General features: G+C 32.5%; 1 protein-coding gene across 1 annotated transcript; it reads right to left on the minus strand.

Annotated features, from left to right (window-relative positions):
• Positions 1-309: 309 nt before the first annotated feature.
• Positions 310-885, minus strand: LOC120167209 (glutaredoxin-C1-like). Its single transcript, XM_039176294.1, has one exon. The coding sequence runs from the start codon at positions 883-885 to the stop codon at positions 511-513; it is 375 nt and encodes a 124-aa protein (XP_039032225.1). The 3' UTR covers positions 310-510.
• Between the last annotated feature and the right edge of the window lie 11,292 nt (positions 886-12,177).

Consider the following 12,177-nt stretch of genomic DNA (forward strand, 5'->3'; position numbering starts at 1 on the left):
AATTAATAAAATTGATATAGTAATACATTTGGTCTTCATTATTTACAAATGGTGACACTTTTCACCTCATAGTTATAACATAAATCAATGATGAATAATTATTAAATGTAGTGATAATAGTGTCATAATTTTAGTATTAGATTGAATTTTGAATAAGGGTAAAAGAAAATGTAAATTTTGTTAGATCGAGAGAGAGGATGCTAAACGGTACTCAAACATTATATCTTTAAGGTACCTAATCACTTTAATTTGGAATTTGAGTAATTATGTACGAGGACGTATTCGTTCATTGAAAAACAAAGGGTTAGAAGACCTCAAATTCTCCTATTGAAAAACAAAACAAACTATAACTAAAAACAGTCTAATTCGTTTGCAATAAAAATGAACAGAGATAATCAACACAGACACAACTCCTACACTTTCCTTTTTGTTTTGTACATGCACATTGTAAATTCCCTGGTTAATTATTAGGCATTTTGTTCTCTAACAACTAATTAATAATGTCAGAAACTAGAGCCAAAGTGCTCCGGCCTCCTTGAGAAGTGGCACTAAGGTTCCATTAATATGGGATGCCATGACTCGGTCCATGGAACCGATCAACTTCCCTCCGATGAAAACAACCGGCACCGCCTGCGAGTTGCCAAGCAGCCTCATTAATGCGGTCTCCATGTCTTTCCCTCTAGGGTCCTGGTCCAACTCGTACACCGTAGGGTTCACTCCCATTCCACAGAATAACCTCTTCACAGCATGGCACATGCAGCAGCTGCTCAAACTGAATATCACCACCGCGCTCTCCGACGCCAGTTTCACCACCCTCTCCATCGGATCCGACCCTATGCTCCTCGTCGGCAAATAGAAACCCCAAGAATCTCCTTGATAATGCATTATTCCCTCTTCTAAACAAAACACACTTTTTTGGGTGATGAAGTTAGTGAGAAAAGGTAAAATTGGTGAGGTAGTGAGGACGGTGTCGAAATAACATAAGATGAGGGCTTTTATAAGGATGAGAGAGGGCATTGTTGTAAATAAAGAGAGGGTTTAGCCAAGGTTGCAGCGCATGCGTGGAGGAGATGGTGGTAATTGGCTTAGGAATAGGATTCTTGTCCGGAGCAAGACGACAAAGCATGCATTTACACTCGTAGTGGTCGAACAGGAAGCAAAGGTGTCAGTTGTGGAAGGCGGCTAGGGGTAATTTGTCTACTCTACAGAGTAAAGACTCGGTTCCAACTTTTTAATACTAATTACTGCCTTTTTTATTTGGCAAATCAGACATGAACAAAAATATTACTAAAACGTAAGTCTAGAAGTGTGTGTATTATATTTAAAAGTAGATTTTAATTTTTATTATAAAAATTAATATTTTAGACTCTTAAAATTATTTAAAATTTTAGTTTACTCTATTATAGAAAGATATATTTTAATCTTTATACATTTTAAAAAATAATTTATCTAAAATTTTAAAATTATAATTAATTGATTTTAATATTTTAAATTTAAATACCATTTTCCCTCTAAATAAGATTATATGCCTTGTATATAGGGAGAATCATTTCATCAAAATTCGACGAGTTTTGAACTAATCTATCATAGTTGATATTTTATTTTAAAAATTTAAGATTGAATTAGGTTTTTTTAAGGGTGAGGTCGGGTTCTGGTTTATGTAAAAAAATTAATTGACATAATATTATAATTATCCCTTATACATGTTTAATGATATTTACAATAAAGCTCTTTATAATTTAATTTTTTTTTTAAATTAAGTCCTTATTTTATCAAATAAATATAATTTTTAAATATATATTGAGATCGGGTCAGGTTGAATAGGGTTTGACCTAAAAATTGAGTTGAGTTTCGAGTAGGTTAGATCCTCTTAAATGCAGATCAGATCAAATACTGATGGATATGATTAATTTTCGAGTGAAATTCGAGTGAAGGCAAAAATCCGACCCATTGCTATCCTACTTGTATGCATCAATTATTAACCTCGGAAAGTTGTGTGCTTCAACATTGATTTTCAATTTGTAAACTTCTGCTTAGCTACTAAGCTTTCATTTGAGTGTGCAAATTACGTGTTTTGAATTTCCAATGCAAAAAGAAAAGAAAAAAGCGAGAGCTATAGAGTTAGTATAACAGTAGCAACAGTGTTTCTTCCATTTGCAAGTCTTTCTATACTGTGGATCAAGAACAGAAGCCGCAACTTTATTGATATATCTTTCCTAGAGAAATACTGTTTGCATGTATAACACGTTGGGTGTTATGTTTTACAGTCAAAAAGATCAATCTTATCCCTTACCATTACTTTCTTCTTTACAATCTTTTGTAATGTTTTAATCAAACAACAGATTTCCTTATTTTGAATTAGTCTAAGAAACTAAGGATTCCAAACTCATCAGCATATAGTAGTGTTTTTTATCTGTTTATCTAGAATTAGATTCTAAAAACTTTGTTCAATAATATGGACTTACCTAAGATTTTATGTTAGAGAACGTATTTATAAAATTCTAAAGACGAAAACATATTATCAATTAAAATGATAAACAATTAAAAATATATAATAATTTAAAATTTTCAAAGTAATTCTATCCTGTCCGGGTCATCCCGAAAGGGAGTAACAATGAAGAAAAGGCAAGCCCAGCACATATTATAAATGATAGTAAATGATTGTGAAATTAATAAAACTAGATGCATGGTATAAAAGAAGCAGGCAAGCATTTTGCTTTAAATATTTTAGCTTTCTGCCAACATGTTCACCTAAAGCAGAGACAAAGCCGCAGTTGCTACATAGTATTAAAAAAAAAAAAGAGAGTTTCAGAGTTAAGGCGTGGCCTGCTGCACCAACAGGCAATCTTGGGGCGGAGGGTACGGTTTTGCGCCGAATACCGGCTTAATTTCAGGTTCCTTTGTTGTGGGTCGGGCAGATCCGACCACATTCTTTACTTTATGTTGTTGCTGTTTATATCACATTGGTTTTTTTCCTCTCACGGTGATATTAGCAGCCCAGCATTCAAAGCATGTTTTTTAATGAAGAAGAATGTTTTTAGCAGTCGAGCATTCAATTCTCCTTTTTAATGAAGAAGAATGTTGTTGGACCTTGCTAAGGTCGGCTATTCGTCAATTAATTTTCATTTATATAAAATTATTGAGCTTCATAAATGAATTTGGATAAAGATAAGAGTTTATTTTAATTACTTAATTTAAATTTTAATGTTATTCAGATTCAAGATTTAGTGTTAATTAAAATTAAAAGTAAAAAAGAATAGGAGTGAATAAAAAAAATAAAAAGAAAATAATTTTTGAACGTGACTGATAAGAAAGAAATCTGATGAAAAAGAAAATGAGAGCGATCATTTTCTATCTTCATGTGTACAAACAAAACATTCTAATTTAAAAGGAAAATTAAGAGATGTGAGTTAGTTTAAAATATGTATTTTTTAAAAGTTTAATTTTATTCTCTTTTATTTTTAACTATATTAAGCGATACATAAAAATTATACTTTTATTAATATTATCATCCTCCTTATCAAGCGATAAATAGTATTGAGAGAGGAGTCAATAATGCTTGTGTACGAGTTATTTAAAAAAAATTCAATATTAGCAAAGAGGATAAATGTTGATTATTTAGGATTGTGTATCTTATCGAGGAGGATGGATATAGATTATATTTGTATTGTGTCGAGACTTGACGATGATATAAGATCTAAGTATTTATAGATTATAAAATTATCATTTTAAAATTTTATAAATTCATTTTTTATTTAAAAACTTACATTCCTAACATAAAATTATGCGTCCATCCTAGTGATCAAACTAAATTCAAGCAAAAATATATAAACATTTAATTTTAATTAATGAAGTTATATGCATGCAATGCTTCCTTTCCAAGGTAGAAATTAATTAAGGTTTTATTATTTATATTTTTTAACCTCAATGTAATAATAATCTCTATCTAACATATTTTCTCTCTCCACTTGGCATGCTTTGTACATCAATCTCAATAATATTCCTTGGGGAAGTTCTGATGTGAGGCGGTTAAAAAACGACTAAAAAAAGGTGTGATAGGTTAAACAAGTGACCGGTTAAAAATGGCTAATAATGTAAACGGTAAAAAAATAGGCGCTATAAAAACAAGATGGCGCACGATTGCAATTCTCTCTCGGCGTACATTAGCAGGACTAATGGAAACTGATTTGTTGCAACTGCGTTCCCGGTGATTCGCTCGTTTCTTCTCTGATTTTCTTAATCGTCTCTTTATTCTTCATCAGTGTTTCAAAGTTTGCCTGGGTTCTGATGGATTGGCGAAAGATTTTCTCATGCTCTGCTGGGATTCAGCTTTGATACTTTCCCCCAAATTTGCGTGATGAAACGCCGACTGTTCACCCACCTCCTGAAGTTTTCGAAGAAGGAATTACATAATGAAGACTCTCACTTGTTGGGCACTTCCTTGGAGCAGCACCAAAGTTCTCAGCACTACAGCAAATTATAGAAAATTTGTGGAAAAAACCCTTACAGGGTACTACGGTGCAGACCAGCTATGCAGGTAATAATCTTTACCTCTTCTCTTTTAATTCAGAGAAAGCTAGGGATTGGGTTATGGAGAATGGACCTTGGCATATTTTCAATAAACCCTTAATTCTACGTAAATGGGAGCCTAACATGTCTAAGTTAGATTTTGATCTGTCTAGAATTCCATTATGGGTGCATTTATATAATATTCCCCTGGAATTGTTCTCGAACGAAGGCTTGAGCTACATAGCTAGTGCAATTGGCTTTCCTCTTTCTATAGATTCTGTCACAACATCCAAAACTAGGCTTGAATTTTCTAAAGTCTGTATTGAGATCGGGGCAAATGATTATATTCCTAGGTATATTGATGTTATTATAAGTAATGGCCAAACAGCTTCAATTGTTGTTGAGGTGCCTTGGATTCATCCTTGTTATAAGAATTGCAACGTGTTTGGTCATAGTACAAAAGGATGTAATCAATTCCCTAGTTCTTATCAAGCTTCTTTACTTGTCTGGAAGAAAAAGGAACTGCAAATCCATCTTCTCTTGCGCTAGAAGTTATTAGTACTGATGATAATCAAATCCATGATCTTTGTAAGGATATTGAAGAAGGGATTAAATCAGGCACTGATTCGCATACTCAAGATAATGTTTTGACTGATTCTAGTACTTTTAATTTCCCTAAAGATTCATCCCTCACTGTTAAAGATCCAGAAACTGCTCTTGTTCATGTTCTTAAAGAAGAATGTAGGTCTTCCGAATATGACATGAAAACGGATTCCTCCTCTAATCCTCTAACAAAAAGGGGCAGGGGTAGGCCTTCGAAATCTACTAAAGCCTTTACAGGATCTTCAAATAGATTTGATTTACTCAGTTCGATTGATGAGACACAATCTTCCTCAGAAAACCTTGTTGATAAATCTCGAGATACTGCTCGGGGGGTAGCTGAGCTGATTAAAGATCCCAAATTAAAAAAAAGGCTCACATAGAAAAACACAAATGAGCATCAGTAAGTAGTAAGGGAGGAGACATGGGCTCCTCGTCACATGGGAAATGATTCTCGTATTCTGGAACGTAAGAGGGTTAAATAACCCTCTTAAACAAGGCAGTGTTCTTAAAAAGGATGCCAAATATAATGTTGCAATTCTCTGTTTGATGGAAACTCGCGTGAAAGTGGATAAATCTGTTAATATTCTTGCTACTTCCTTTACAAATTGGAACTGTATTACCAATTATGATTTTGCGAAGAATGGAAGAATTTGGTTACTTTGGAGAAAAGATATTGCTCTCTCTTTATGTTTTGTTTCGGCTCAAAGCATCACTGTTAAGGGATTGTTTAATGATGTTCCTTTCATTATCACTGCAATCTATGGTGGTAATAATGGAATTTTTAGAAGACAACTATGGAATGATCTTAGGCATATTAAAGCTAATTTTAGTAACCTTCCCTGGACCTTGGAAGGCGATTTCAATGTGATTCTGCACAATTATGAGAGCTCAGACAGTGAGCTTATGGGAACGATCACTTGTTCTGATATATTAAAGTTTCAAGAAGCTACTCAAGATCTGCAGTTGCAAGATCATCCTTATTTTGGGCCTACTTTTTCATGGAGCAACAAGGAAAGTGATAACTATTTGGCTCGGAAATTAGACAGAGTCTTAATTAATCCTTCATGGTTTGAATGCTTTCTCCATTCTCATGTGGAATTCATGGCTCTGGGTCATTCTGATCATTGCATGGTTTTGGTGAACTTAAGTGAAGAGGTCTATTCTAGTGAACCGAAACCTTTTAAATTTTTTAATTGTTGGGCTCTCTACCTAAATTTTCTTGAAACTGTGAGACACTCCTGGAATTTAGAGACTGATGAAAATCCTATGATGATTTTATTCAACAAGCTTAAACGTCTCAAATCTAACCTCAAAAATCTAAATAAGGATTATTTTAGTGACATTTCGGCTTGAGTCATTCAAAAGAGAGCTGAACTTGAAATGAAACAACTACTTACCTTGAAATGTGATGGTCCCTTAGAGAAAGAACTTGAGCTACAGAGAGAATTCAACTTGTTAGAAGTAGCTGAATCGATGTTTTTAAAACAAAAAGCTAAAGTGCATTGGATTAAGGTAGGTGATAGATGCACAAAATTTTTTCATTCAGTCATTGCTACCATGAACAAAAGACAAACTATCAGAGCTCTAGTCAACAATCAGGGAGATAGACTTGATTCTTTTGAAGATATGTCAGTGGAAATTATTGAATATTTCAAGAATTTGTTAGGCTCTAAAGATCCTAATTCCAAAGGCTGTCCTACATCTCTACTTAAAGATTTGGTCCATCCTATTTCCTTGGATAACAAAGAAATGTTGGTTAAAGAAGTTACCAATGAGAAAATTAAAGAAGCCATTTTCAGTCAAGGCAATGACAAGGCTCTAAGTCCCAATGGATACTCCTCTTTATTCTTAAAAAAAAGCTTGGTTGGTGGTTGGTAATAATGTTCTTAAGGCTGTCAAATACTTCTTCCAGGAATCTTTTATCTACACGGCTTTTAACTCGACCACTATTGCTTTAATTCCTAAAATGCCAAATCCGAGCAAAGTTTCTGATTTCCGTCCTATATCTTGTTGTTCAGTGATCTACAAAACTATTACCAAGATCCTTGTTAATAGGATAACTCCTATGCTTCCCTGGATTATAGCTCCAAATCAATCTGCTTTTGTCAAGGGAATAAGTATAATTGACAATACTCTTCTTGCTCAAGAGATTGTCAAAGGTTATGGGAGGAAATCCATCTCACCGAGATGTGCTTTAAAAATAGATCTTCATAAAGCATTTGACTCCATTAATTGGGATTTCATTTCGGCTGTCCTTAACGCTTTGGATATCCCATCCAAAGTCATTGAATGGATTACAGTGCGCTATTCGAATGCTCGATACTCTATTGCCTTCAATAGAAGCTTGATTGGCTACTTCAAGGGTGCTAGGGGGATAAGACAAGGGGATCCACTATCCCCTATTTTATTTGTCCTGATTATGAATGTTCTGTCCACCCTCCTCAACACTGTTGCTTCTAAAGGAATGTTTTCTTTTCATCCTAAATGCAAGAATCTTGGACTCACTCACTTATCTTTTGCTGACGATTTACTTATCTTTTGCAAAGAAAACCTTGAGTCTGTTTTGGGTGTCACCACTGTCCTGGACTTCTTCTATGATTTTCTGGACTTAAATTAAATGCTGGAAAATATGCACGGTTGGTATTTCTCCCCTCAACATCGAATCTATCATAAGTTCTACTGGCTTTAAACATGGAAGATTACTTGTTCGTTACTTGGGTGTCCCTTTGGTCACCAAGAAACTTTCTGCTAAAGATTGTCAAGCCCTTCTTGATAATATAAAAAACTGGCTTCACCAATGGTTAAGAAAGTATATGAGTTATGCAGGAAGAATGGAGCTCATCAAGAATGTTTTTTATAGCGTTGCAAATTTTTGGTGTAGGCAACTTGTCTTGCCTCTTTCCATTATCAAGAAAATTGAACAAATGTGTTCAAGATTCTTTTGGAAAGGTTCGGATACTAAAGCTACAGGAGCAAGGGTGAGCTGGAGAAATATTTGTTATCCAAAGTCAGAAGATGGATTAGGTCTAAAGGATATTAAATCCTGGAACTGTGCGAACTTAATTCTACTTACCAGAAAAATTCTTGCAGATCAATGATCACTATGGGTAGCCTGGACTCAAACTAATACTATCAAGAATCAAGATTTATGGACCATGACTGAACCTCCTAATTCGAGCTGGATATTTAAACGTATTCTAAAAATATGAATCATGGCCAGATTATTGCTGCTATACCCTGCGAGTAACACCAAGCAAAGTATCTTGGCATAATCTGCTCTGGTTTTCTCTCCATGTCCTGAAGCACAACCTTATTTCTTGGATGAACATACTGGATCGTCTTCCAACCAAGGATAGATTACAACGTTTTGGTATTTTTACTAATGCTGAGTGTATTTTCTGCCATGATGATAATAAAACCAGAGATCATCTTTTTGCCTCTTGTAGGTACACGGCTTCTATATGGAGTTCTCTGCTCCAACTGTCGGGGTTGAACTTACAGTTCACCAATTGGTCCAGTCTACTCGAATGGGCAGTAAATTCATGGAAAGACAAGTCCTTGATTTCCACTATATTGAGGCTCTCTTGGTGCGATCATAATTACATCATTTGGGAGGAAAGAAATCGTAGGATATTCAAAGGCAAGAGTCGAACTGCTGAAGAAATTATCAACTATGTTAAGATGATTGTAAGGGCTGTCTTATCTAATAGGAACAGTAATAGGAATGATAACAAAAATTTAGATCTATGTAGCAATTAGGGTATTGATTAATTTTGTTTGTACATTGGTTCCCCATTCTTTGATACTTTGATTGTATTGTTTTGTAGCAGAATCTGTTATTTTGGGTAATAAAGCTTAATTATCCAAAAAAAAAATAGGCGCTACCTATTATATTAAACTATATATCGGTTTTTTTTAAGGTTGTTAATAATGCAAACGGTAAAAAAAATAGGCGCTACCTATTACATTAAAATACCTACCGGTTTGTTTAAAGATTGCTAATAATGTAAACGATAAAATAAAATAGGCGCTACGTATTATATTAAAATACCTACTGGTTTTTTTTAAGGTTGTTAATAATATAAACGGTAAAAAAACAGGCGTTACCTATTACATTAAAATACCTACCTGTTTTTTAAAGGTTGTTAATAATGTAAACGGTAAAAAAATAGGCACTACCTATTACATTAAAATACCTACCGATTTTTTTAAGGTTGTTAATAATGTAAACGGTAAAAAAAATAGGCGCTACCTATTACATTAAAATACCTATTGATTTTTTTGAAGGTTGTTAATAATGTAAACGGTAAAAAAAATAGGCGCTACCTATTACATTAAAATACTTACCGGTTTTTTTAAGGTTGTTAATAATGTAAACGGTAAAAAAAATAGGCGCTACCAATTATATTAAAATACCTACCGTTTTTTTTAAGGTTGTTAATAATGTAAACGGTAAAACAAATAGACACTACCTATTACATTAAAATACTTACTGTTTTTTTAAGGTTGTTAATAATGTAAACGTAAAAAAAATAGGCGTTGTCTATTACATTAAAATACCTACCGATTTTTTTAAGGTTGTTAATAATGTAAACGGTAAAAAAATAGGCGCTACCTATTACATTAAAATACCTACCGGGTTCATTATGACAAAACCGGTAAAGAGCTACTGAATATGTTGAAAGTGTTGTTACTTTATAAAAATGTATTGATACATAATAATATAACAGGTAAAAAATGATAAAATCAGTTTCATTATGACAAAACCGGTAAAGAGCTACCAGATATGTTGAAAGTGTCGATACTTTTTAAAAATGTATCGATACATAACAATATAACAGGTAAAAAAAATGACAAAACCAGTTTCATTATGACAAAACCGGCAAAGAACTACCTGATATGTTGAAAGTGTCGATAATTTTTGTACATGTATCGATACTTTGTTGAAAGTTATATAATTTATGTTTCAAAATTTTTTAATAGTGCTTCATGTTTTCCGCCTACAATATTAATATAATAATTTCATTTACACAAAAAATTACTTAATTGTTTAGATATTTTATAAAATATTATTTAGAATTTAAATTTAACGATTTTAACCAAAGATAATAATAAATATGTAATATCTATGTTTATTTTTTAAAATTCAATAATAATATATACCGTAACATAAAAATAAATCATTAGACGCGTATAATTACTAAATTAATATCTTAAAACTCAATCAAAAGATAACCTTAAATTAATGTTTTCCACAGTGAAATAATTATAGACACTTATATATATGTATCGACACCTACCGATAACCAAAGTTTACCGGTTACCAATTTTTTTAATAGTTTTTCATGTTTTCTACCTATAACATTATGAGTCTTTCAACATAATAGGTAGCGTTTTACCGAATTTATTATCTTATTAAGTTTTCGATCACGCCATTTTTTAACCGTATATTAATCGCATTTTTGAGACAACCCCTATTCCTTGAGATGTTCTTTTTTACAATCTGCTCAAATACGTTATATTATAATTAATTATATGGAGCTCTGGAAATCATGAAAATTGCTGACAGTTAGTGAAGGTGTAGTGTAGTTAAGATCCAAGTCTTAGCAATTAATATATATACCATAAGCTTATGTAATTATGACAATTGTCGTTTTGATGTCAAAATAAATTCATTCTTCTCAATTAATAAATAAAGGAAATACGTAGTAAAGAGAAGTAAGGGTCGATCCACATGAACTTAAAAAATTCTCAAATTTCGATTTGAATTGCCTTGACCAGGTGATATGAGTGGATAAAAGGTATTTTGGTAAAAAAAAGTATTAAATAATAAATAACGATTTAAAGTAAAAATAAAAAAAATAAAGTTGAAAATAAATATGGTAAAAACAACCTCAAGCCTCGCTTTGACTCGATTTTCTTCGGATAATCGAATTAAATTTTTCCTTCGAGATTCACGTCGGTTACTTTGTCTACAAGGACAATCCTCGTGACTCTACTTTGTATAACGAATACCCAAGGCAATCTTTGATTCCGACTTCGGAAATTGATCTGATCAACATCAATTGTCGTAGATCAATATCCGTTTAAGTTCGTGAAGACCAACTCGGATTGTTGTTTCAATAACTACTAATTCCGATCTCAATTCCCTCTTAGCAAGACAATTTCGCCAAGTGTGTTCCCAGGAAGTCGAATGTGCTTTCAATAAGCCAATCATTCCTCCCACATATTTAATTGCAACAACATCTTGACCAAAGTCAATTTTTAATTTTGAAAATTGTTTTGATTTTGAAAATAAGTGCAGAGATTGAAAGAGATATTCCGAAGTTATTCAAGTGCTTTTCAATTCTCACGTTGAAATTGAGTTATCGCGTAAGCTCTCGGCTTATGAAAAAATTAGCTAAGCATGACAAAAGTCATACTTAGCATGCTTAAAAATAAAACTTAAAATAAAATAAAAATGACAACTTGAAAATAAAATAAAATAAAATAAAACAAAGAACTTTATAAAACTATAAGTAAGAAGAATATTGAAATCTGAGTTGTGAGTTTAGGATTACCCCAAGATGGTATTTATAACCTCCAAAATCCTAGACATAAACACATAAATTAAAAAAAAAACCTAAATATAATTCCAAATGTTTTCTAAATTCAAACTTTAAAATTTAAAAATAAATCTCCTAAGATATCTATGCTCGTCCACCTTCCAGAAGGTTCTGTCTAGATATTTTACAAAATTGCTACTGATTGGACCTTCTAGAAACTATCACGTCATGCCCAGAGTCGTGCCCATGTCTCCAACCGTGATCAAATAATAATAAAAATACAGAATGCACCCTTTTTACTACTAATTCTGGAAAGTAAGATCCTACACAAAAATAAGTATAACACAACCAAATCAGCAGTAATAAATCCATAAGATCGAAGAATATACAAACAAATATTATCGATTTAGAACACTCGTCAAATTAAATGTATATACCATTGATTTTCATTTTTAAAATTTTCAATTAATAAAATAAACCATGAATTCAACAATCAAAATCTTTCAACAAATAATATATA

The sequence above is a fragment of the Hibiscus syriacus genome, unplaced genomic scaffold, assembly GCF_006381635.1.
Source record: "Hibiscus syriacus cultivar Baekdansim isolate YM2019G1 unplaced genomic scaffold, ASM638163v2 tig00003041_pilon, whole genome shotgun sequence".
Classification (NCBI taxonomy): Eukaryota; Viridiplantae; Streptophyta; class Magnoliopsida; order Malvales; family Malvaceae; genus Hibiscus; species Hibiscus syriacus.

Bases quoted from the DNA above. Each gene is read 5' to 3' on its own strand.
- LOC120167209 (XM_039176294.1), bottom strand. From the start codon at position 885: ATGCATTATCAAGGAGATTCTTGGGGTTTCTATTTGCCGACGAGGAGC.